The sequence below is a fragment of the Callithrix jacchus genome, chromosome 3 (genome assembly GCF_049354715.1).
Source record: "Callithrix jacchus isolate 240 chromosome 3, calJac240_pri, whole genome shotgun sequence".
Classification (NCBI taxonomy): domain Eukaryota; kingdom Metazoa; phylum Chordata; class Mammalia; order Primates; family Cebidae; genus Callithrix; species Callithrix jacchus.
Window position 1 is genome coordinate 69,089,074 of NC_133504.1, and position 27,943 is coordinate 69,117,016.

At 39.5% G+C, this 27,943-nt stretch overlaps 1 protein-coding gene and 1 pseudogene across 3 annotated transcripts in view; both read right to left on the minus strand.

Moving 5' to 3' along the window:
• Positions 1–13,448: 13,448 nt before the first annotated feature.
• On the minus strand, positions 13,449–14,238 carry LOC103791849 (mitochondrial import receptor subunit TOM6 homolog pseudogene; annotated as a pseudogene). The gene has a single exon (XR_013532903.1). The product of XR_013532903.1 is annotated as a mitochondrial import receptor subunit TOM6 homolog pseudogene (transcript).
• A 5,510-nt stretch (positions 14,239–19,748) lies between these two features.
• LARP1B (La ribonucleoprotein 1B) overlaps positions 19,749–27,943 on the minus strand; it is a 197,198-nt gene continuing 189,003 nt past the window's right edge. The window contains exon 19 of one of the 2 annotated variants that reach the window (XM_035292958.3): positions 19,749–19,952. In XM_035292958.3, coding sequence (XP_035148849.2) covers positions 19,857–19,952 — 96 coding nt within the window. In that variant the 3' untranslated portion in view covers positions 19,749–19,856. Of the gene's footprint in view, positions 19,953–23,010; positions 27,662–27,943 lie in introns of those variants that run through there. The other variant, XM_035292959.3, reaches the window with a different exon arrangement.

A 27,943-nucleotide genomic window follows, 5' to 3' on the forward strand; every position in this document is an offset into this window, starting at 1 on the left:
ACTAAATGGTGTGGTTCTTCATCCAAATGTAAAGAGTAAAGAAACAAGATGGACTATTCCACTGGGCCCAGCAGGGATATTTGAACTTTTCATTTTTATAACAGGTCCTGTAAATGTGTCAGTTAAGAATTCAGAATGAAAGTGGAAATGGCACACTATCAAATGTTGGCTTCCCTTGCTTACACCTTGCGGTGCTCTTATTGGTCTAGTCTAACTCAGTTGGCAGAAAGGAGGTCGGCAGCAGATTAGGGATCCAATCCATCCCCTGTACCAGATCTCAGAGTCCCCAGAGAATCCTGGGGAGGGCAGGGTTGGTCTGATGTGTTAGCAGAGATGAAAGTGAGGCAACTCCAAGAAACGCTGAAAGAGCATCTTGCTAATGAATTTTTTTCCCTGTCTTCCTTCCCCACCCACAGCCTTGTCCCTGAAGTGGCAGGTAAGTTCCACAAGGCTTCTGTGGGATCATGGCATGAGTACCATGGCTCTGTCATCAACCCTTCATGTTAGCATCCACCAAAATAAATTCCCATTTGGTTCTCCACTGCTGCTTTCTCCTTGATGGTATCTCCAGCCACACAGCCTATGCTGTAGCCACTGAAGTAATAGTCTCCCCTCATCCTAGCTGTGAGGCCCCTCCAGGTCTCCTGTTTCTCAGGGTTTTGACAGCCACTCTTTCAAGCATCCTGAGCATACAGGACATCCTTCAGGCTGCCAGAGCCCCACCTGATCTTCCCTGCCACAGTGGTCCCAGGAATGCCTTGTGGGGCTTATTACTTCTCAAGGCAAGTGGACCCTCCCATCTTGTCTCTATAAGCTGATCTCACTTGGCTGGAGGATGAAGGGACACAGGGTTATATAGAATCCTTTCTTTGGGACCCCAACCGATAGCTACTTTCTTTCTTATTGAACTCTTCTCTGCATTCCCCAGCCTAGCAAGTTTTTTGATGAAGTTGGGCTATTGTGGGTAATGAGACGATCCTCTTGTTCTATGTTTGACGCCTATTGTTTCTCTGTTTTGTTGATTTGTTTTTTGGAGACATGGTCTCACTCTGTTGCCCAGACTGCAGTGCAGTGGTGTGATCTCAGTGTTCACTGCAGCCTCAACCTCCCATGTTCAAGCAATTCTCCTGCCTCCTGACTGGCTGGGATTACAGGAGCACACTCCCACACCCAGCTAATTTTTTTGTATTTTTAGTAGAGACGGGGTTTCACCTGTTCCCCAGGCTGGTCTCAAACTCCTGAGCTCAGGCAATCCACCTGCCTCAGCTTCCCAAAGTGCTAGGATTACAGGCGTGAGACACTGTACCTGGCAAAAAGTTTATTCCTTTTTATTGTTGACTAGTATTCCATTGTACAGATATACCACAACTTTTTTATTCTTTCACCTGTTTGGGTTATTTCTTATTTGCAGCTATTATTAATAAAACCTTTGTGAATAAAAATACACGGACAGAGGTTTTAATTTCTCTCAGATAAATACTTAGGAATGGAATTGCTAATCTGAATGGTGTGTGTTTAACTTAAGGAACTGCCAAATTGTATTTCTAAAGTAGTTGTGTCATTTTATATTTCCACCAATAGTATATGCAAGTTCCAGTTGCTCCATATCCTCTCTGACATTCAGTACTACCAGGCTTCTCAAGTGTATCAATTCCAGTAGGCAGACACATTGTAGTACCATATTGCATTTCCCTAGTGAATAATTCATTTGAGCATCTTTTCATGTCCTTAATGGTGATTTACACATTTCTTTAGTGAAGTGTCTGATAAAATCTTTTGCCCATATTTAATTTCCTTGTCTGTCATATTATCGTTCTGAGAGTCGTTTTGTGTTTTGTAGCTCACTTAGGATTTTCTGTATAAACAATTATGTTCTCTGCAGGCAAAGATAGTTTTGCTTCCTCCCTTCCACTCTGGATGACTTTTATTTCTTTTCCTTACCTTACTGTGTTAACAACCTCCATCACAATGTTGAATTCCAGTGGTTAAGAGCAAGCACCCTTGCCTTGTTCCCAATTTTGGAGAGAAAACACTTCAATCTTTCACCATTAAGTACAATACCACTGCAGGATTTTTGCAGAATCCCTTTGTCAGGTTGAGGAAGTTTCCTTCTATTCATGGTTGGCTGAGAATATTTCTCACGAAATATCATTTATTGGCTGGGCGCAGTGGCTCATGCCTGTAATCCTAGCACTTTGGGAGGCCAAGGAGGGTGGATCACGAGGTCAGGAGTTTGAAACCAGGGTGGCCAATATGGGGAAGCCTGGTCTCTACTAAAAATACAAAAATTAGTAGAGTGCAGTGGCACACACCTGTAGTCTCAGCTATTCAGGAGGCTGAGGCAGAAGGATCGCTTGAACCCAGGAGGCAGAGGTTGCAGTGAACCAAGATTGCACCACTGCACTTCAAACTGGGCAACAGAGCAAGACTCCATCTCAAAAAAAAAAAAAAGAAAAAAGAAATATTATTTATGTTCATTATGGCTTCCTAAAGGATGGTGGTTAGTAGGCAGACTCCTAGCTCTTATTGTTTAATGAGTGAACAAGAAGGCCTTTATATTAATATGTAACAATTTTTAAAATATTTGATACTACATTTCAGTATAATTTATTTTCTTCTGTAATAAAGGAGGCCTATTCTAGAGACTATGCTATGTCAAGTCATCAAGTCCATCAGAGTGATGTGCAGGGATGGCACAATCAAGCACTTTTGTTTATCCAAATGACAATGGAATAGAACGCTTTGAAAGGAGTACTCAGAATCAATTTCTGCTTACAAAATGGTATATATATATACTATTTGTGTGTGTGTATATTTTTATGGTGTGCCATATATAATGGCATATTGTTGGATACCACCCCTAACCCTGTACATGGGTGACCTTAGTCCCGGCAGTGATGAGGGATTGAGAAAAGGAAATAAAGACAGAGACACAAGAGTAAAATTTATCCACCAGAGGGCAAGTAGCAGTCCCCCCGGGCCCACCCCCACCCAGCTGCTACTAACCCGCTGGCCAGGGGGCTATGTCCACAGCCGCCATTTAGAAAATTTGGAGTAATATGATTCTGGGAACCATATCATAGGGAGAAGATAATGTTACTGTGTTTCTTTTTTGATATTTGGCACAATAACACTAGTTCTAGTTCTACCTCTGTGATACTGATGAAAATATCACCCTCGCCCCCCTTGACATTAGAATTGAAATCATAGGAGGGTTTTACCCCTTGCAATATTTAATTCAATATAATTTTTTGTGGACCTTAGTTACAATATCAGAGCATGCTGTACACCTCTTGCCATATTGAGAGTATTATCATACGGGCAGTAATATCATCCTCTCCTTCCCTGGATGTTAGGAACAATATCACAGGGCAGGTGCACAGCCCCGGCCACATTGTGTATAGTATCATCTCTCATCCCCTAGATATTAGGAACAATATCACTGGGGGTTTGTGTGCTTCCTGAGATATTTGGAGTAATATCCTCTCCATTTTTGGATATTAGAAACAATATTACAGTGGTGGTGTACACTTCCTGCGATATTGAGGGTATAATCATCCTCTCTCCCCCGGATATTAGGAACTGTATCACAGAAGCATTGTACACTGCCTGTGACATTGGAACAATCACAGAGTGTACACTTGCTTTCACAAAGAGAGTAATATCTACTTAGGATATTATGGATAATATCACAAAATGTACACACATGGGGTATACCCACTTTGATATTAGGAGTAATTTTTATCTAATATACTAAAAATAATATCCCAGAATGTAGTCATAATGTGTACATTTATTGGGATATTATAATAACTGTATACAATATATACAGTATGTACAATTATTGTGATGTACATATGTGTACACAATACAAATGTACAAGAAATGTACATGTGTACACAATCCATATGTACATAATGAGTATAATATGCACACTTACTGTACTGTCACAATATCATATATAATCACAATATATAAAATCACAATAATCTATATAATACATATCACTATAAATGTACATATTGTACTCATTATGTACATATATTGTGTACGCATTATGTACATATATATTTAATGTGATATTACAATATGTACACGTGTACACAATGTACTATATGTACACGTGTATATATATGTGCACATTCTGTACAGATGTACACTATGTACACGTGTACATATATGTGCACATTATGTGCATGTGTACATAATGTGGGCTGTACCCACAGCCCCCGTCAGAGGGTGAGTAGCAACCCCCCAGCCCTGCCCCCCACCCCGCTGCTACGAACCGTCTGCCCAGGGGGCTGTGCCTACTGCCCCCACCAGAGAGTGAGTAGCAGCCCTTCAGTAGCCCCCCCACCCCAGCTGCTAGGAACCCTCTGGCTAGGGGGCTGTGCAAGTATGGGAACCAAATTGGCCCTGAGCTCTGAGCTCCAAACACTTTTATTATGTGCATAATCTCATTGATCTTATGAGTGTGGAAGGGGAGGATGAAGGGGCAGGTAAGATAGCCAGTTGGAGAGCACTTGAGATCCTTCTAAGACATGCTAAACTAGTGCTCTGAGTTTATCACGGATTATTATCAGGGTGCAGCTGCATCAGAAGTGTAACGAATGAGGAGCCACCTGGTCTGACCACACCCAATGCATCAAGGAGCTTTTACCTCCTGAGCACTGAGGACATACAGCAATGAAAATCACTCCACATTCTAAGAACATAGGCAGAGCCTGAGGCTCTGCCCTGTAAAGGCTTTTCTTCCTTGCAAGCTCCCATCTGCAACGTCGCCTCTGGATCAGAGGCACCTCCCTTCTGAGTGATCTTTGCACAAGCCCTCTTTATGAGACCCTCATGCAATCTCCATGTTGAGAAGGCATTCGTGGGACCAGAGCAGTATTGCCTGCTCTGCAACCACCCCGCGGTGTTCCCGGTGTTACTCTGCTCTGGGATGGTCTTTACCTTAGGCCTCCTGTTGCCATTTTATTTCTAATTAACTGCATCCATAATATAGTTTAGTTTGGTGTATAAACTTCGGTATACCCTGAGCCAAGCAAGCTTATAATTATTTAGCTTGAATTAACATAGTTCTCCCCCGGCCATCTTGACCCACAGTATATATATGTATATATCATAAATATACATCATTGTGTGCATATACACACACACATACATACATATATCTACCAATCAAACCAATATATATTTGGTTTTCTTTGTAATTCTATGTATTTTATCTTATACATTTAAAATAGTATTCTGAGAACGGGTGCCTAGGATTCAGCAGATTACCGAAGGAGTTCATAGCACTAAAAACCATAAAAGCCCCCGTGTTTTAGAGGATGAGTTAAGGGAGAGCCAAAAGGAGAGCATGTGGGGAGAAGGTGGACTGAGAGACCCGAATACGGTGCTTGAAGAAAGGACTCAAATGCTGCCAAGTCCATGAGATTAGGAGTGAAAACTGACTGCTGCTTTTGTTTGCCTGCTTATCATTTTCCTTTGTTGATTTGTTTTTGGACCTGTGGCACAGAGGATGGGTTTACTGATCGTCTTCTGTACAAAGCACATGGTCACCACGGGGCCTTGTGCACTATTCCTGTTCCACCCGATTATTCTCTGTATCCCCATTCTCCTATCATCTCTGCATTTCCATGAGAATATTTTTGTTTGCATATGTATTTTCTTAAATAGGTTTTTTTGGGGAATCATTTTAGATTTATGAACATATAAAAATTAAGAAGATAGGGGCCAGGCGTCGTGGCTCACATGTGTAATCTCAGCACTTTAGGAGGCCGAGGTGGATGGATCACCTGAGGTCAGGAGTTTGAAACCAGCCTGACCAACAAGGTGAAACCCCATCTCTATAAAAAAAAAATTAAGAAGATAGTACAGAGAGTTCCCCTATACCCCACACTCAGTTTCCCATATTATTAACATCTTACATTAGTAGGGTGCATTTATTAGAATTCATGAACCAATAGTGGCACATTATTATTAAAGTCTGTAGTTTATTCAGATTTCCTTAGTTTTTAGTTACTGTCCTTTTTTCTGCTCCAGAATCTCATCCAAGACACCATGTTACATTTTTTTTGTCCTGTCTCCTTAGAGGCCTCTTGACTATGACAGTTTTTCTCAGACTTCGCTTGTTTTGGGTGACCTTGAGGATTACTGGTCAGGTGTTTTGTAGGATGCCTTCTATCGGAATTTGGCTGCTGTTTTTCTTATAATTAAACTGGGGCATCCGTTTGAGGGAGCAAGGCCGCAGAGATAAAGGGCCATTATCATCACACCATAGAAGGGGTACATATTTTCAACATGATATTAACTGCTGTCAGCCTTCTCCACCAGCAATTTACTATTTTCTCCCTTTTCAGTCTGTATTCTTTAGAGGGAAATCACTATGTGTAGCCAACATTTAAGAAGTGGGGATGCACGCTCCCACTTGTTGAGGGAAGAGTACCTACATATATTATATGGAACTTTGCAGGAGAGATTTGTCTCTTCTCCCTCATTTATTTTTTCAGTCATTTATGAACTCACAATTATTTTATACTTTGGGTTATAATAACATCAAAATCATTCCGGTCTTATTTCTATAGCTCAGTATTATATCTTACCATTCAACAGTAGAAGTACCTGACCCTTTTTCCTTTTTTTGAGACAGGCTGGAGTGCAGTGGTGCAAACACAGCTCACTGCCTACCAGGCTCAAGCAATGCTTAGCTTCCCAAGTAGCTGGGACTACAGGCATGTGCCACCATGCCCGGATAATTTTTGTATTTTTTATAGAGACAGGGTCTTACTATATTGCCCAGGCTGGTCTGGAACTCCTGGATTCAAACAATCTGCCCGCCTTGGCCTCCCAAAGTGCTGGGATTACAGAGATAAGCCACCATGCCTGGCCCTCTTTATTTTTATTTATTTATTTATTTATTTTATTATTATTATTTTAATTTCCTGGTTCCTAGAACTAACTTTGTCCTTTTTAAAGGTTGACAACAATTCTTGTACTTTAATCTTCCACTAAAAAGGATATCTATCAAGTCTCAAAAAATTCCAATTGGAATTTTTATTTGGATTATATCAACTTTATGTATTAGTCTGAGAAATTAACATCTTTATAACATTAATTCATCCTGTCCAAAAGGATAAAATATCTTTCCATTTGGGGCAGGGCACAGTGACTCATGCTTATAATCCCAGCATTTTGGGAGGCTGAGACAGGTAGATCACAAGGTCAGGAGTTTGAGACCAGCCTGGCCAATATGGAGAAACCCTGTCTCTGCTAAACACACACACACACACACACACACACACACACACACACACACAATAGCTGAAAGTGGTGGTGGGCACCTGTAGTCCCAGCTACTAGAGAGGCTGAGGTAGGAGAATTGCTTGAACACAGGAGGTGGAGGTTGCAGTGAGCCGAGATTGTGCCACTGCACTCCAGCCTGAGGGACAGTGTGAGACTCTGTCTCAAAAATAAAAAACGGTGGGGGGTGGGTCGATCTGGGATCTTGGGTCTGGTTAAATGGAGATATTCTTTTTTTTTTTTTTCTTGAGACGAAAAAAGGGTTCCTCTCCTGTCTCCCAGGCTAGAGTGCAACGATGCACTCTTGGCTTACTGCAACCTCCACCTCCCAGGCTCAGCCTCCCTAGTAGCTGGGATTACAGGCATGTGCCACCACACCCGGCTAAGTTTTGCATTTTTGGTAGAGATGGGGTTTCACCATGTTCGCCAGGCTGATCTAGAACTCCTGACCTCAAGTGATCTGCCCTCTTCGACCTCCCAAAGTGCTGGGATAGGTGTAAGCCACTGTGTCTGGCTTTAACCAGATCCCTTTCTATGTCCCTTACTAGCACTTTAAAGTTTACTTCATAGAAATATTCTATTTTTGTCTTAGAATATTTTATTCTTGTCTTAGTCCTATAAAGTTTTGTTGCTATTAAGAATAGTGTAAATTAACCTGCCATCATGTAATAAAATTAGAAGTTAACAACCAAAGGATATCTTTTTAAAATTTTGTGTGCTTGGAAACTGAAAATGTTACTAAGCACAAGGATTTTAAGTGATAATAGAAACATTACCTGTCAAAATCTTTTTTTAAATATTTTTTGTGTCTTGAGAAAATACACTACCTGCAAAAATCTATGAGATTTGCCTAATCATTTCTCAGAAAGCAATTTATAGCTTTAAATACATTTTTCAAAAACAAGAAACATGAAAATAAATTCCCCAGGTCTTTAAGTAATTTTGAGTTGAGCTCTCTGGAAGTTGCAGTCAAAAGCATCCTCACGATACTAGGCTTTCTGTTTTTACAAAGCTTGTCATCCCTCTCAATCTTAATTGATGTTTAAAGTCTATGAATTAGCTGAGCATGGTGGTGCACACCTGTGACTCCAGTTACTTGGGAGGCTGAAGCAGATGGATGGCTTGAGCCCAAGAGTTCGAGGTTATAGTGAGCCATGATCTGGCCACTGCACTCCCAGCTTGGGAGACAGAGTAACACCCCGTCTCTAAAAATAAATAAGAAAACAAGTCTTTGGATCATCTCTTATTCAACTACAGAGAATATCTGAGTACTTGGCCCATGTAAAAGAATATGTACTGAATTCTCTCCTGCTCAACTTTTATCAAAAATTCAACTGAAGGAAATATGCAAAGATATATCTTGAAGAACATACAGTTACCCTACTAAACCATCTCATTTATAATGATACTCTGGATTATTACAAAGTTGCCTGTGATATCTATTACTTTTTCTTCCTTCAGATTACTTTTTTTCCTAAGATGGAGTCTCACTCTGTCACAGACTGGAGTGCAGTGGTGTGATCTCAGCTCACTGCAATTTCCACTTCCTGGTTTAAGCAATTCTCTGCCTCAGCCTCCCAAGTAGCTGGGATTACAGGCACACACCATCACACCTGGCTAATTTTTGTATTTTAAGTAGGGATGAAGTTTCACCATGTTAGCCAGGATGGTCTCGAACTCCTGACCTCATGATTTGCCCACCTTGGCCTCCCAAAGTGCTGGGATTACAGGCGTGAGTCACCGAGCCTGGCCATAGATTAACTTTTTCTTTTTTTTCAAAGACAGGGTTTCACCATATTGGTCAGGCTTGTCTCAAACACCTGACCTCAGGTCATCCGACCACTTCAGTCTCCCAAAGTGCTGGGATTACAGATAGGAGCCACTGTGCCCGGCAGATTACCTTTTTTATTTACATTACACTGTTATACGTTTGGTTTACATAGACAAATGGTAGAAGAAACTACAGACAGAATCCACTACTGTGTGTACTCTGGATATTGTTAAAGATGCCCATGTGTAACCTTATGTCCACACATGAAAATCCACACAAATGTCTTATAGATCTAAATGACAGGAAGTTTCCATTCTCCTAACTGATTAACTTATCAATTAATGGAATGTGAAATTTTAACCAATCATGTTTCTCTTTTTACTTTGACTATCAAGTTGCTAAAAAAAAACTTGCAGCCCAAATTTAATAGCCATATAACACTTTATAACCTATAAATCTGCATGTGATCCCAGCTTTGAACCATTTGTTTTTAAAATTTCCATTTAGTATAAAGTCAGAAATTTTGTAAACCACTTTAATTTCTTTCTGGAATAATGTAGGAAACCACAGTAAATTAAAAATACGAAGAAAAATATTGATATTTTATGGAGCCCTTGAATTAGGCTGTAATCTCCACAAAATGCATCATTTTGTCTTCCAGTTTGGTAGGTTATATGTGACCATTTAGTTTCTCAGTTTTCAGAACAAGAATTTTTTTAAGCTTGAAAAATACGCTCTTTTTTTTTTTTTCTTTTTATTGTGAAACAGAGTCTCTATCTGTTGCCCAGGCTGGATTACAGTGGTATAATCACAGCTAACAGCAACCTCTGCCTCAGTCCCAAGCCATCCTCCCACCTCGCCTCCCAAGTAGCTGGAACCACAGGCTTATGCCACCATGGCCAGCTAATTTTCATATTTTTTGTAGAGACAGGTTTAATGCCTTGTTGCCCAGGCTGATCTCAGCCCCTGGGCTGAAGCAATCAGCTCGCCTAGGCCTCCCAAAGATTACAGGTGTGAGCCATTGCCCCTGGCCTGCCTATTTTATTTTCTTTGCCCTTTTTATGTTGTGCACATTTTCAAACACTTCTCTGCTCACATATACTGAGTGTCTTAACACAAAGTGATTTATGGTGAAATTACATTAGTGAATATATAAAGCCCTGTAGAGTATTTGAATACCATTTTTCAATAATATTTCACAGGAAAAGGGTAAAGCAGTTTCATAAAGCTTTCAAATATACAATAATACGTTCTCAATTCAAGTAGTAACAGCATGTCTTAGAATAAGTAAAATTATTATAGCCAAATATTTTTAAGACAAAAGTTTTGATACTTTATCTTTTTCATTTTTAATGGTATTTTTGAGTAAATTAGTGAGTTTGTAGATTATTCTCAGAGGAATGATTTCTGAAAAGCATAATATTTTACAGTTAAAAAACTAAACCATTAAAATTAAACCATTTTTCAGAACAATATAAATTCTTTTATCTGTTCATTGTTTAATCAAGTTTGTGTTAAGATTTTCTCTTCATTGTAGATTAGACAATGGGGCAGATTATTAGTTAAGCTACTAGATATGATCATTCATAAGATAAACTGGGGAGAACAAAAATATTATCCACAAACATGGCCCCGTCTGACAGGTCTGAGGCTCTGCAGATGCTATCAACTGGTTGAACAATAACATTTCAACATGAGGAACTTCTTGCAACCTTTGTTAACCATTAGGTCAGGAGTAACCAAAGGGCAGCTGGGGAAGGACAGCTGTTCCACACGGGACCCTCCTCCACCTTCACTGGACCACTCTTTTGCACACAGTAATCCTCCTTCTCAGGGTGCCAGAATGTTCTTTGTCTTTTTACGAATCAGATAATTTTGCTGGCTGCTGCTCTGAAGAGAATGGATTTGCCAAATCTGGTCAGATAAGTCAAATTGGAATTAATCCTCCTAGACAGGCACTTAATGGTGTTAGAGTGGGATTTAAAGGCTTAACATTGTGTAGTGTCTTTTTTGAAAGTACTGGACTTTTAGTGCTTTGTTTTGTTTTTAAATAAGTGTGAAAGGGAGGTTCTTCCACTGCTTAATAATCAACCAAATCGTCGGGGCATTTTGGTATCTCCTCCTGACTTCCTGGGTCCAAAATAGAGAAACTAGTTCCTTTCCTCTTTCCTCCTTTTCATTTTATTGGTCAATAAATCACAACCCTGCAGAAATCCTGGATATTTCTTGGTTTAATAGATTAATAGTCAGGTAGAAGGAGTATTTTACAGGCAGGAAGAAGAACAGCAAAGGCATATTCAGAGACGGGATGATCTGATGGGAAAACCATGTGGGTGGTGTGGGAAATAATAAAAAGACATATTTAGAAACCCTCCTGAAGGTTACTCAGGAAACAAATGGGGGAACTGTGAGAAAAATGGAAAGGAAGACTTTTCACCATATACCTAGGTGCTTTTTTGAGCCATGTGAATGTAAAATCTACTCTAAGAAAAATTAAAATTATTTAAAAAATATATTAAGATCCCAATTTGGAAGGCCTAAATGCTAAGGAGTTACGATGTTTTCTTTTCAGCAACACTGAATGACATTATTTACATGACATTTAAGAAAATAGAGTCTGGCATCAGAGGACCAGTTAGAGGGTGGTAGGAGGATCTAGTGCCTTTTTAGATACTTTTAAAGCAGAAACTTAGGTCAGGTGCAGAGGCTCATGCCTGTAATCCCAGCACTTTGGGAGACCAAGGTGGGTGGATTACCTGAGGTCAGGAGTTCGAGATCAGCCTGGCCAACATGGCAAAATCCTGTCTCTACTAAAAATTAAAAAATTAGCTGGGTGTGGTGGCAGGTGCCTGTAATCCCAGCTATTCGGGAGGCCGAGGCAGGAGAATTGCTTGAACCTAGAAGGCAGACGTTGTGGTGAGCCGAGATCATGCCACTGCACTCCAACCTCAGCAAGAAGACCAAAACTCCATCTCAAAAAAAAAAAAAAAAAGAAAGAAAATGCTTAAACTTTTGTTTTTAGCTCTTGTTAGTGGTTTCCACCCAGTAGGCTCTCATGGCATATTAATTGCTACCATGATTATTATTGCTGTAACTGAGGATTAATAGCGTTGATGACGGTGAGGACCATGAGGGTGCAATGATACCATTTGGTATAGTAGGGATTCAGGAAGCTTTTGGAATAATACATACGGACACAATGTTTGATGCCAACTCCTCAAAATCCCGTTTCCCCTCCTGGCAACCACTGTTCTAGTTCAGAATGCTGATCTTGTTGCTGATTTTCATTTCTTTCCCATGTAAAGATTCCTTTACACGGTGAGGTCACCCATGTTCTCCAGAGATCCGTCTCTTTCCCAGAATTCTATATTGAGTCCCAAAGGCTGTTCAGAGTAAAATTTCTCACTGTTTCCAAACCTCAACTCTCTTCGTCCCCATTTCATGATAGGCCAGCCCTGGCCCTCACTGCAATGAGCAGCCTGTCTGTCCTTCAAATGCAGTTGTTATAGTGATCCTTGCCCATCCTTTCTTCCATGTTTTTCATCTCAAAATTCTACTCAAACATCACCTTCACTCAAAAAACATTTAGGGCCAGGCGCAGTCGCTCACGCCTGTAATCCCAGCACTTTGGGAAGCCAAGGTGGGCAAATCACCTGGGGTCAAGAGTTCAAGACGAGCCTGTCCAAGATAGTGAAACCCCATCGCTACAAAAAATACAAAATTAGCCAGTGTGGTGGCGCGTGCCTGTAATCCCAACTACTTGGGAGGCTGAGGCAAGAGAATCGCTTGAACCCGGAAGGCAGAGGTTGCAGTGAGTCGAGATTGTGCCACTGCACTCCAGCCTGGGCAACAAGAGCAAAACTCCATCTCAAAAAAAAAAGAAAGAAAGAAAAGAAAAGAAACATGTACCTTTTTAACAATGAATAAAAAAGAGTTTTTGCCATTGTGAAACACACAGATTGTTGAACAATCTACTATGGTACAGAGGGCTGTTAAAAAAAAAAAAAAGGGTCTCAGCCTCCAATGGGGGCGTAGAGGATAAAGCATCAAAAAAAAAAAAATGCAAAAATCCTGTTATATTCAGAACTTCCCAGTTTAAAAATTACCTCTAATTTAACGCTCACAACAATTCTGTGGGGTGGATATTGTTCCAGTTCTTTTGTGTGTGTGTGTGTGTGTGTGTGTGTGTGCAGTATTTATTTCAAATGTTTGTTAAAATCGCATTGTTATTTCTCAGGACAAGAACAAAGATCACCCCTGGAGAAGCTTAGGAACTTTGTATAGAACTTTACAGAACAGAGGCAATACTTTAGCTTAAACCTGTCTGCTGACCAGAGAATGGAATTTTGCGTGGACTCAAGGAACAAAAGGAAACTAGGCAGGGATAAGGAAAAGGAAAGTGCCCATCTGAACCAAACTTCAGCTGCCATCCGGGCACATCTTGTGATGGTCACAGATTGTAGGCTGTTTTTTGGAAGATTCAGGTTCAGCACAGGATTCCATTTGTCTACTTGGCTACACCCTTGGCTGAGGTGCCATGAGGTCAATGTCACTCAAGTTCCTGGCCTGCCAAACTCCCACAGCAAAGAGTCCCAAATTGAGGATCAAGTTCCTCCGGAAGTCCTTCCTATCAGTGGCAAAGCGGTAGACGCCCCAAAGCCAATCTCCCACGTTGCCCGGTATTTCGGGGGTTTCCTTAGCAGAGCCGGCAGCGCTCACCGGGACCCCGCTGGAAGCCATAATAGAGTTTTTTTGTTGTTGTTGTTGTTTTGTTTTTTGAGACAGAGTTTTGCTCTTTTTACCCATGATGGAGTGCAATGGCATGATCTCAGCTCACTGCAACCTCCGGCTCCCAGGTTCAAGCGATTCTCCTACCTCAGCCTCCCGTGTAACTGGGATTATAGGCGCATGCCACCATGCCCCGCTAATTTTGTATTTTTAGTAGAAACGGGGTTTCACCATATTGGCCAGGCTGGTCTTAAACTCCTGACCTCAGAAGACCCACCCCGCCTCGGCCTCCCAAAGTGGTGGGATTACAGGCGTGAGCCACTGCGCCTGGCTCTGTTCCAATTCTTAACCAAAAGGGTTGAGATGAACATAACCACAATGTGGGTTCTGGAAGTGACAGACCGGGTTTTGATTTCTGGCTCCGCACTCACTGGGTGAGTCCTTGAGGAAGTGACTTACTTAACTTAAGGTTCTGTTCCCTCATATGAAATAGGGTACTAACAAGACATACCACACAAAATTGCCATGAGGATGGAATGAAAAGTACATAAAAGCTTTCCCCATGGAGTCCGCTAAACACTCTTGCTCTTTCCCTTCTTACTCCACAGCGTTTTCCTTGAAGCTGTCTCCAATTCACTCCTCTTGGATTCAGTCAGTCATGACCTGTCCCCTTCTTTCCAGCTAGCTTTATGATTATTTTCTGAATAGTGTGAATTTCTGCTTCTCTATCTCTGTGAAGTTACGTAGTCTGTAATTTTTTAAAATTATGTTTAAATCTGTTTTTATGGTGGTAAAATGTTATATATAACATACAATTTGCCATTTTAAATGTACAATTCAGTGGGATTAAATACATTCACAACATTGTGCAGCCATCACTGCTCCCTGTTTCCAAAACTTTTCCATCATCCTGAACAGAAACTCTCTACACATCAAGCAACAATGCCCATTTCCCTTTCCCACATTCCCTCGGTAATCTTTAATCTAGGTTCTGTCTCTGAACTTGCCTGTTCTAAAGTGCCTCATAAAAGTGGAATCATATGTACCCAAAATAATTGCTTTTTTTACAAATAGAAATCATAAAATATTCCTTTCATGTCTGGGCTCTTTTGTGTAGCATGTTTTTAAGGCTCATCTATGTTGTTGTGTGTATCAGAATTCCATTCCTTTTTATGGCTGAGTAATATCTATTGTACGGATAGACTTCATTTTGCTTAACCAGTCATCTGTCAATAGGTACTTGAGTTGTTTCATCTTTTGGCCATTGTGAATAATGCTAACATTAGTGTACAAGTATGTGTTTGAGTTCCTGTTTTCAATTCTTTTAAACACAGACCTAGGAGTGAAATTGCTGGCCATATGGTAACACTAAGTTTAACATTCTGAGGAACTGCCAAAATATAGGAGGCACCATTCATATTTCACCAGAAACATGTGAGGGTTTTAATTTCTCCACATCGTTACCATTTGTTATTTTCTGATTTTGTTTTGTTTGTTTTAGAATAGCCCATTCAACTGGGAATGATAGCAAGAGGAGTTTAAAAAGAAGCCCATTAGTCATTAGGGAATAACTCAAGTGAGTGTTTCTCATTTAGGTTTTGATCTGTATTTCCCTAATGTTGAGCATCTTTTCATGTGTTTATTGGCCTTTCATATATCTTCTTTGGAGAAATGCCTATTCAAGTCCTTTATCTATGTTTGAATTGAGTTTTTTTGTTGTTGTTGAGCTATAGGAGTTCCTTATATATTCTGGATACTAATCCCTGATCAGGTATGTGATTGGTAAATATTTTCTTCCATTATTTGGTTTTCTTCATCTCTTTATGGTATCTTTTGATGCACAAAAGTTCTTAATTTTGATGAAGTCTCATATCTATTTTTATCTTTTGTTGCCTGTGCTTTTGTTGACATACTTAAAAAACCATTGTCAAATTCAAGGTCATGAAGATTTTCCCTAGATTTTCTTCTAAGAGTTTTATAATTTATGTCTTAAATTTAGCTCTTTGGTTCATTTTGACTTAATTTCTGTAAATGGTATAATTAAGGGTCCAACTCCATTGTCTGCATGTGGCTATCCAGTTTTTCCAGCACCATTTGTTGACTAGGTGATCCTTTCCCCGTGGAATGGTCTTGTCTCTCTTGTCAAAAATTAACTGTTATGTTGCTTAACAACAGGGATACGTCCTGAGAAATGGTTATTAGGCAATTTCATCATTGTGGAAACATCACAGAGTGTACTTATACAAATCTGAATGGTATAGCCTCTTATACACCCAGCTTATACAGTATAGCTATTGCTTCTATGTTGCACACCTGCACAATTGTTACTCTACTGAATACTGTAGGCAACTGTAACACAGGTAAGCATTTGTGTATCTAAGCACATCTAGATGGGAACCTCTGATCTAGGTTCTGTCTCTGAACTTGCCTTTTCTAAGTAGCTCATAAAAGTAGACTCATATGTGCAGGAAATATGGTAAAGGTACCATAAAAATATGGTATAAAAGATAAAAATGGTACACCTATATAGGCCACTTACCATGAATGGAGCTTGCAGGATTGAAAATTGCTCTAAGGGAGTCAGTGAGTGAGTGGTGAGTGAATGTGAAGGCCTAGATATTACTTTACTGCAGATTTTATAAATGCTGTACACTTAGGCTACACTTCTATAAAATACATTTTTCTTTCTTCAACAAATTAACATTCGTTTATTGTAACTTTTAAATTTATAGCTATTTCCATTTTTTTAATGTTTTGATACTTTTGTAGTAACACAGCTTAAAACACAAACACATTTGCCAGCGTGGTGGCTTATGTCTGTAATCCCAGCATTTGGGAGGCTGAGGTGGGTGGATCATGAGGTCAGGAGTTTAAGACCAGCCTGGCCAACATGGTGAAACTCCTGTCTCTACTAAAGATACAAAAAATTCACTGGGCGTGGTGGCAGGTACCTGTAATCCCAGCTACTCAGGAGGCTGAGGCAGGAGAATCGCTTGAACCCAGGAGGCAGAGGTTGCAGTGAGCCAAGATCACATCATTGCACTCCAGCCTCTGCAACAGGGCAAGATTCTGTCTCAAAAAAAAAAAAAGAAAACACACACATTATACAAAAATAGTTTCAAAAACAGTTGTGCAGAGAGTTTTTTTAATATCCCTATTCTGTAAGCTTTTTTCTATTTTTAAAATTTTTGTTTTAACTTTTTACACTTTAAAAAACTAAGACAAAAATGCTTTCTTTATATTCTTATTCTGTAAGCTTTTCTCTCTTTTTAATCTTTTTATTTTTTTAACTTTTTAATGTTAAAAAAAAAAAACAAAACTAAGGCACACACATATTAGCCTAAGCCTACATAGGGTGAGGATCATCAATATCACTGTCTTCCTCTTCACATCCAGTCCTGCCAGAAGGTCTTCAGGGGCAACACACATGGAGCTGTCGTCTCCTATGATAAAAATGCCTTCTTCTGGAATACCTCTTGAAGGACCTGCCGAAGGCTGTTTTACAGTTTTGTTTTTTTTTTAATAAGCAGGAGTAAACTATAAAATAATAATTGAAAAGTATAATAAATATATAAATCAGTTGCACGGTTGTTTATTGGTGAGTACTATGCACTGTATATAATTGTATGTGCTATACCTTTATGACTGGCAGCACTGTAGGTGTGTTTACTTATACCAGCATTACCACAAACACGTGAGTAATGTCATGACATTGTGACATCACTAGGCAATAGGAATTTTTCAGCTCCATTACTTTATTATTATTATTGAGATGAAGTTTTGCTCTTGTTGCTTAGGCTGGAGTGCAATGGCACAATCTTGGCTGACTGCAACCTTGGCCTCCCGAGTTCAAATGATTCTCCTGTCTCAGCCTCTTGAGTAGCTGGGATTACAGGCACCTGGTACAACACCTGGCTAGTTTTTGGTATTTTTAGTAGAGACAAGGTTTCACCATGTTGGCCAGGCTGGTCTTGAACTCCTGACCTCAGGTGATCTGCCCACCTCAGCTTCCCAAAGTGCTGGGATTATAGGTGTGAGCCACCGCACCTGACCCAGCCCCATTATCTTATAGGACCACTGTTGTACATGCAGTTCATCATTGACCAAAGTGTCATCATATGATGCATGCCTGTATATGTGAGTATTTATTTCTAGACACACCATTCTATTCCTTTGGTCTATATGTCTCTCTCCATGCCAGCACCACTCTATTTTGATTACTGTAGCTTTGTAGTAAGTTTTGACATTGGGAAGTGCGAATCTCCCGACTTGTTCTTTTTCAAGATTGTTTTGGTAGTCATCATTTTTATGCAGATGGATTGAGTATGTGGTGGATACATTCAAGAGAAAAAGGGGAAACTCAACACTCAGATTATCTCACAGTTCTCCACCTCTGGCAAGATCCCACTCAATGTGTTTGGTCAGATTGGTCCACCCTGCAATCTTAGCAGTGTATTGCTGCTTGTGGTCAAATTACAGCTAAATGGACATGGCATATGGCACTGTAATTAAGGGATGTATGAAAACTCCAACAGGGTACAGTATTGAAAACAGCAATGCACTAAGGGACCAGCATCAGAATTCTAGTCCTGACTCTACACTTAATAGCAGTGGGCCTTAACAATTCTCTTAGCTTTCTAAGGCTCTGTTTACTCATGCTTTTATTTTCATTGATCTGTAAAATGGGGATTATACTATCTGCTCTGCCTACCTCACAGAGATATATTGAGGCTCAAGTGACATAAAGTGTATGAACAGGTTTTAGTGTACTGTGAAGCACTCTAACACAGAAGCTATTATCGTTCACGCAACTATTGATCATCAATCCCAAGGGCTATCAAGCGTCTGGTCAGGTCTCTGATAACTGTTAAGTGGAAATTTCTGGTCATAAAAGTTCACAGATACTCCAAGGTTCATCAGTAAGAGTTTGTCTGGTTTTAGTTGACAGCTTCTTAACCCATCGCACTTCATGTCAACAACCAAGAAGTAGTGCTCTAAAATACACTGTTTAAATCCGTCTATTTCACACGGCCAAGGGTGAGGACCTCGTGAGAAGCCTGGAAGCCTGTGAGAGATGAAACTCACAGGCATCTGGGAAAGCCTCTCATTCTATCTTCCAAACCTGAAAGGAAATATACTATTGCTGATTCATTTATGAGAGTGCCTTTGGCTGGTGAAATAGCAAGGGCTAGTCACAACAGGAGGGCTTTTTAAAAAAAAAACAAAACAAGCGAAAACAACAAAAGCCCTCCCCATTAGCTGTTGGTTTCACTTATAAGCAATTGCCAGGACTCTGGCAGCAGTCGTTTTGGGGCCCTCTTGACAGGATTCACACACAATCCACAGAAGGTAGAAAGAAATCTCTTCATCTCTGCATGTTAATTAAGGAGGACAGATGGCCCTGTGATTATTCAACCATATGTAGGTCAAGACTAAATGAATTAATAAGCAACTTAATTCACAGCCGCCTCCAAGAGCTTCTGAGGCATCTATGAACAAACAATTGCCATAGTATCCTGGGAAACAGGAGATGCGGGCAGGGAGAGAGATTACATTTCCCTCATTGCACACTAAGTTCCTCAGCCTAGGAAAGGACATCTTAGTCTCTCTACCACACATTGTCTTCCATGCAATATTTGGGATGTTAAAATGAGTCAAAATTTATCTTTGTTATCCAGGTATATATTGTATAACTGCAGCCACGGGGTCTCTTTTGTAAAAAGTTAAGCTTAATTGATTACTTTAGGACTGAAAAGCAAAGAAAGTAGAGCCTAGAGCCATAAAGAGAAATGTAACAAGATGAGCAGCACAAGCTGGGGCCAAAGGAGGAGTCAGAAAAAAAGTTCTGAAAAGGCTCAGAGGAGCAAGAAACTGCTGTTGCTGGAACTGCCAGAGCTAGAGCTCGATCTGGGCCTGAAGAGCCAACTGGGGAGAAAAGGGGATCATTACTGTTTTGAGTACAAAAGGTAGGAAACTGTGCAAGGCATGCAAGGGGCAGTAATCAAACCAGTGTCAGCAGAGGCGACAGATGATGCAAGAGCAATGTGAGGGATCAGCTGGCACAGGTGATCGGCAGCAAGGAGAGCCCTGGATGGCAGCAGTGCTGGTTGCTTTCAGGAGAAACCAGTCTGTCCTCCTCCAAGTGTTCCTGCCAGAGTGCACAGAATAGAAATTTAAAACCCGTCAGGCATTTGTATTGGAAAAAGTATTTCTTCCCTCCTCCTCGCTGCTCCCAACTCTTCCCCACGTGTGAGGGATTGATGAAACTGGCAGACGAACGGAGCTGTCCTGCTCACCTCCTCTATCCCTTTCTCTTACTGGGTGTAACTCCCTGTGGAACTGATTGATTTTCCCTCATCTCTTCCTCCTCTTCTAAGTGTTAAGCTGGCTGCCTCTAAGGAGAGGCCTGCATTTGTCCAGCTGTCTCTGGATGGCAAGTTTAATTATCTGAGCAAAGGCCTAGGTTAAACCCAGTTGTCAAATACAGCATTAGCGGTAGTGATGGCTATTTTGCTCCCTGTCTGAGTCCTGGGTATATCTGATTTGTTGCAGCACACTGAAAGGAAACAAAGGGGGCATAATTTATTACCTCCTGCTTAAAATCCCAACACCCGCAAGTCCAGAAGGGATGTACATAGATACTGCACTATTGGTCTTTATAACAAAACCAAATGCTTTTGCACCACACATTGTCTTCTATATGGCATTTGAGCTGTTAAGACCAGTAAACAGCAATACATATTATTTTCTCAGCCTTGTAAAGTTTAGGAATTTTTTTTTGAGATGGAGTTTCGTTCTTATTACCCAGGCTGGAAGTTTAGGAACTTTCTAAAAAAAAATTCTTTTAAAAAATATGCATATAATACAAAATTCAAAAGGTGATGGGATAAAAATTCTCTCTCTCATATAACTCTTTCCACAGGCAGTCATTATTATTGCTTTGTTATTTATCCTTGTAAGGATATCCTTCCTTTGTATACAGTATGAACATATTTGTGTATTTTTTAACAAAAAAGTAGAATTCTAGAAAAAATGCTGTGTTCCTTGCTCTTTTTAGTTAATATATCTTACAGATTACTCATTAAGGAATATTTCATTCTTTCTTTCTTTTTTTTCCTTCCTTTCTTTTTTTTAATAGAGACGGGGGTTTCACCATGTTGGCCAGGATGGTCTCGATCTCTTGACCTCGTGATCCACCCGCCTCAACCTCCCAAAGTGCTGGGATTACATGCGTGAGCCACCTTGCCCGGCCAGGAATATTCCATTCTTTCTTATCTACTGTTGAGCTGTCATATTTCATGGAATTCCATTATATGGCTATACAATTAAGATTAACCACCCTTGGCAGGGTACAGTGGCTCACGTCTGTAATCCCAGCACTTCCAGAGGCTGAGACAGGAGGATCACCTGAGGTCAGGAGTTCGAGACCAGCCTGGCCAACATGACAAAACCCCATCTCTACTAAAAATACAAAATTAGCTGGGTGTGGTGGTGGTGGCAGGCACCTGTAATCCCAGCTACTTGGGAGGCTGAGGCAGGAGAATCACTTGAATCTGGGAAGTGGAGGTTGCAGTGAGCCGAGATTGCGCCATTGTACTCCAGCCTGGGCGACAGAGCGAGACTCTGTCTCAAAGAAAAAAAATTAATCACTCTTATTGACAAATACTCAAGTTGTTTATAATCTCATGCTATTTAAAGTAATGACTATATGAGTCACAGGTGCAAAGATTTATTTGCAGGGTAAATTCCTAGAAATGGAATTGCTAGCTCCAAATGACAAATGTACTTAAAATTTTGAAAGATATTGCTAAATTTTTAAGGTTTTGTACCAATTTATACTCCTACAACATTGGCTACTGTTTTTCAAAACATGGTTCTCTAGTGACTTTCTCTGATCCCTTCCTAAATATAAAAACTCTAACACGAAATCTGAATTTTAAGGTGGCTCATGAAGGAATAGAAAGGTCAGGCAATGCCAGGTATTATTTTAACTGTATCTGCCCTGTGTAGCATGCATGAACTTTTGCAGTTCCACAGCGTTCCCCATCTTCTGCTCCAGCCATGCCTGCTAGTGTTCATCCGCTGTTTCAGCAGGTACACACTGTAATCAGAGGTATTAGATAAAGAAATTGCTAACTTAATGTCTTGATTTCTCCCAGGAATTTAAAAGAATTAAAGGAAACAAGCACAGGTGATAGTTGACCTGGTTAATTCTGGTACCACTTTGGATCTACTTAAAATAGGAGTCACGTGGAACACAAGGAAGAGGTGCATAAAGCATGTGCTGCAATTTAGTGTACATATAAAATAATTACACCCACTTAAAAGCAATCCTTTGAGTGCCTTTGAAATGTGAGAGTTATTTTCATTCCATGGTAGTTAGAACCAAGGCAAGTTAAAGCAAACGTATGCTTTCTTCTCACTCTTCCTTTACGTACAGCCTCGCCAGCCTTTCCGAGTGTCCTCCAAAATAGGGTCCCTTCCAGTATCATTTGCCAGGTAACAGAGCTTTTTCTCTTGGCTCAACTACATGTTCTAAAATTATCCTTTCTCTCCCAAATAAGTTCTTTCCCCTCTGTACCTAATTTTTTTATCTACTCTCAGAAATATGGGCTCTGATGAATTAATTTTCACCTGAGTGACTAATTTTTCCTTCCTAGAAGTACTTAAGATTTTTAATAGCAAGACAGATTAGTGCCAGGTAGCACCTCACATGTATTTTCATTTAATGTATTGAAGCAGAATAAGGACCAATGAGTTAACCTAGCTTGCCCAGCCCTACAGCAAAAACATAGTCTGGATGCAGTTGCTTACTCCAAAGCATGCACTTTCCCCCTCTTGTCAGTGCATTTACACGTTTTTGTTTGAAAACCCCCCAAAACAATTTTCATAAACTATGTATCTCTCAGATGGCTTTAAGTTGCCATCTAAATTTTTCATCATTTTAAATAGTTGCAAAGGCCATAATTTCCAACATATTATAAATTTCATTTTGACTGAATCCAGTGAAATCCAGATATAACATTTGGATCTATTTTTAAAAGTATATGAAAAAGTTATTCTTTAACATTTAGAAAGCTTACATCTTTCCTTTTCCTCCTTGAGCTTGTATTTCTATCCCATTTTTTCCAGATTTTTATCCTAATGCTTTTAAGTTTGAAACTATTATTGACTACCAGATATATGTATGTATTACAACAATAATAAGTACATAATTTAAAATTGTATTTATTTTACTCTAAGTGGTCCTGGCTGATAAAAGTTTTTCTTCTTGAGTTACTACAAATATTAATACAGAATTGATTGAGACAACAAAAATATATATACGTGTTTTAGTGATTATTAAACATAAGTAGTAAATGTGTTATTATCACTTAAGATAATATTAGCTACTGTACCAGATAAAGTATACAATCTTGTGGCTTAATATAATTAAAAGCTATTTCTTGCTTTAATATAGAGTCCCCAAAAGGACTAGGTGGTGATTTAGGGACACTTCTCAGGACTCTGTTGTTTTCAACATATGGCTTCTGTATAGCTGAAGAAGAAAACAATGAGCATGAAGAGGGCAGGTGGCCAGGTGTAGAAGTGGAGCCCCTTACTTCATCTGCTTTCCAATAACCAGAACTGATTATATTGGCAAACCTGAAAGAGCAGGAGGACAGGAATGCAGTCTAGCATTCTAGAAATGGACTGCGTAAACAGCTCGACAATCTTGGCCACAGATTTCCTGGAAATGCATGTCTTGAGAAAAATCATGATTCAACTTTTAAAATAAATCTAATGAAACAGAATGTTTTAGTCTACTAAAAACAAATTTAGCAGCTATTTTAAAAATAATATATTTTGTAAATAGAATTAAAAATTTTGAAGATTTTAGAAGATGAGGACTCATATGAATTGTAATGCATGTTTTATGTGATTTGATAAAAATGTGTTTTAATTCCCTCATTGAATAATACACTGTACACTAGCCACAATATACAAAGCTTTACCCATAAAGAAATATTTATAAAGAATAGAAACTGGCCGGGCGCGGTGGCTCACGCCTATAATCCCAGCACTTTGGGAGGCTGAGGCGGGTGGATCATGAGGTCAAGAGATCGAGACCATCCTTGTCAACAAGGTGAAACCCCGTCTCTAGTAAAAATACAAGAATTAGCTGGTCATGGTGGTGCGTGCCTGTAGTCCCAGCTACTCGGGAGGCTGAGGCAGGAGAGTTGCTTGAACCCAGAAGGCGGAGGTTGCGGTGAGCCGAGATCATGCCATTGCACTCCAGTCTGGGTAACAACAGTGAAACTCCATCTCAAAAAAAAAAAAGAATAGAAATTTAGCAAGTCTTGCAGGTTTATGATACCTCAATGAATTATGAAGATTTCACCTATGTGTGGCCCATGACAGCTTGCATGTATCTACAACAGTATTTGGGATAGGTCAGACAATGCTTTTCTTTTATCAAGTGGAGAAAAAAAACTTGTGTACCTTTTCTCCTTCTCCTCCTCCTTCTTCTTTTTTGTAGAGACTGGATTTCACTATTACCTCAGGTTGGTCTCGAAACCTTGACCTCAAGTGTTCCTCCCCCTCGGCCTATGAAAGTGCTGGGATTACAGGCATGAGCCACTGCACCCCCCCAGGAATTTCTAAAGGTGGGAGTTTTTGACAAACCAATTATATATTTTGATGCCTTCCCTTGGCCTTTAAAGTAGACTATATACTCTGTTTCACTCAATAGAACTTTTAACACAGTAGTACTAGCAATGAAGCTTAGTTTAGGATCAAGGATTCCCCAAAGATAACCCAATAATTATCCTGAATTGACTGTCTAAAGCTTTAAAAAACAAAGCTAGCACATTTGGCTATAACCATATTCCAATCTCATATATAGTTCCACTCCTTGGATGATGGCTAGGAGGATTTCTAGTTACATGCTACCTTCTACCAGTTTTCACTCTTTTGGGAGTCAGAGGCAGGAAGTCCAAGACCAGCTTGGCCAACATGATGACACCTGTCTCTACTAAAAGTACAAAAATTAGCCGGGCATGGTAGTGTGCACCTGTAATCCCAGCTATTGAGGAGGCTGAGGCAGGAGAATTGCTTGAAGCCACAAGGCAGAGGTTGCAGTGAGCCAAGATTGCGCCACTGCCCTCCAGCCTGGGTGACAGACCAAGACTCTGTCTCAAAAAAATTAAAATAAATAAGTAAATTAGATAGTTGAAATGGAAAAATATGAAAAGTATGAAAAGCTTCAGGACAGTCATTAGAGATTTGTTCTAGGAAATTGTGCCCATATGCTTTAAAGTGAATATAATGGTATAAAGTTCATTTCAATATATTCATACACCAAGTCAAAAATTGTATGTAAGGTCGTGAAAATAAATTTTTATTCAATAGCTAAACACTACCTAGAATATGAGAACTTCCATTCAGGCTTTCTAGAAACCTATACTGTAATCGTTAATGTAATAAAATAGGCCAGGCACAGTGGCTCATGCCTGTAATCCCAGCACTATGGGAGGCCAAGGTGGGCAGATCAATTGAGGTCAGGAGTTTGAGTCCAGCCTGGCCAACCTGGCGAAACCCCATCTCTACAAAAATGAAAAATTAGCCAAGCACGGTGGTGTGCATCCCACTTACTCCATAGGCTGAGGCACGAGAATCACTTAAACCTGGGAGGTGGAGGTTGCAGTGAGCTGCGATCTCGCCACTGTGTTCCAGCCTGGGTGACAGAGTGAGACTCTGCCTCAAAAAAATAAAATAAAATAATCAAACATGTATTGTTTATTAAAATGTAGAACAACAAGAAAGCAGGCTGAAGATCAAGATAATCTGGTGGTCTGAGAAGTTACCTGCCTTCCCTGAGGGCTCTGCCTGTGGCCTGGATAAACCAGCTTTTTGCCTTCAGTGGTGGGCAGACACCAATGTTATTTGCTATTTCCACAATGCTTATTAGGAATGTCTGACTATTGGAGACAGGTCTCAATACAAGTAGAGGAAAAAGCTGGTACATATTTACCTGTAATAAAACTGACTTAAAGAGCATAGAAGACAACTTCTCTTGGTGGGAGACAAATTTTTGTTAATGTTGTTATCTAAAAGTTATTAAATTTTCCCAGGGCAGAAAAAAATAGATTAATTCCCATGAAGATTTAAAATTATGTTCACAGCCTACTGGAGAAAATACCTTGCAATACCTGGACATAATTTGTCCAGTGCTTAGCCCTAATAATAGCTCATGTTTACTAAGTGCTTACTGTACACTAGGCACTGTGTTACATGCTGCATATTTATTCTTCAGGACACTATGAGGTAAGTGTAATTTTGTAGATAAAGGACTGCAAGTTAGTGAGAGGGGCCAGGATTCAACTCATGTTTCTAACAAATAAGCTGTCTCTAGAGCAGCAGTTAACTAAATTTTGGCTCTCACAGACCCTTTCCCTTAAAGTCTATCCACTGGCTCATTAAAATAAGTCTCACCTCAGATTATACTTAAAGGCATTCAACTGGAAACCACAAAACGTTAACATTAAGCATTACAGTACTGTGATAATGTTTGTGTTACAATAAAAGTTCAATGAATCTTAAAATACACTGAGAAAGGTACTCAATTTTGTAGACTTGAAATACTCTGGAAAAAAACAAAACAATAGCAGCACATTCTGGTTTCTAAAAATTATTGAAGCTAATATGTGCAGTATATTGTTAGGAACCATTCTATTAACCAAACAATTTCTTAATTTGCAAGGAAAAAACAGGCTTATTATAAACAACTCAGAAAACTGGCACAGAGTGTAAAGTCAGAAGTGATTCCTACTAATTAGTCTTGTGGGATATTTCCTTCAAGCCTTTTTAAGATGAGAATACCATGATTTCTGAGTAGTTCAGAATCTTCGTTGTCAATAACAACCCTAAATAAACTAATGCAAGATTTCTAAGCAGATTCTAAATAAAATGCTCAGTTTCATTTGTATTTTGCCTTATCTAATACTAGGAAAACATTTAAACACATAGATGATATTGTTTCCTAATGATAATTTCTTCCCAAAAGATTTACCATATATTGTAACTCATTTATCACATAATGTGTGTTTTCAAATACTCCATTAGACCCTCCATTACTGCAGAGGATGCTTATCATACAAAAAAAAATGCAGTCTTAACCACAATAATCCAGTCTTGATTTATAATACTTAAGAATCATTGTAGTTGAGTTTGAAAGTCAGGAGTTCTGTGTTCTATTTCATGCTGTTAAAGAACAATCTGGTTACGATGAAGAGTTTGGGCACTGAAGCCAGACTAGTGGAGTTCAAACCCTAGCTCAGCCATTCAACTAGCTATGTGATAACAGTTTGTTCTAGTTACAAAAGAAACATCTAGTTTATGTTTCTCATGTTTTAGGCAGGATCCATTCACTAACTTGCTGTGTGATTTAGCTACATAGCTTAGGTTAGCCTGGAGATACACCTTACAATCTGCTTGCTTTGTTCACATCTCAAGAGAGTTAATAAAAACTAATGCTAATGAAGTACTTCAAGCTTTTAAGTGAAAGGACAAAATACCAAAGCAATAGTATTTCCATTTTTAACTATACACAAGTCTTAATGTTATCATATTACTAACAACCAAATAACTAATGCAAATGTACCAATAACTAGGGCAATGCCTAACAACGTAATGAGTTGTGAGAACACGTATGACTATTAGGAACGCAAGAGTAATTGATATAATTATATGATATCACCACAAGATGAAGTAAGAGGTCTCCAAAACACACTTTCCTGTCAAAAGTCCACAGATCTGACATTCCGTTCTGCCATCTCATGGTGATATAATTAGGTATTACTCTATTGGATCCATCTCCTATGCAAGAATAAAATAAAAATAATAAGCAGTTTCATAAAAGCTAAGAAATTAGTTGAAGGAAAAGATTAAGCACACAAAGGAAAGTGGTGACACTATTTTGTAAAATGTCAAGAAGCATGATGGAATGTCAGAGTGGAGTTCCAAACTAACTTAAATTTAAAAAATAAAATCTAGGCCAGGCGTGGTGGCTCACACCTGTAATGCCAGAATTTTGGGAGGCCGAGGCGGGTGGATCATGAGGTCAAGAGATCAAGACCATCCTGGTCAACAAGGTGAAAC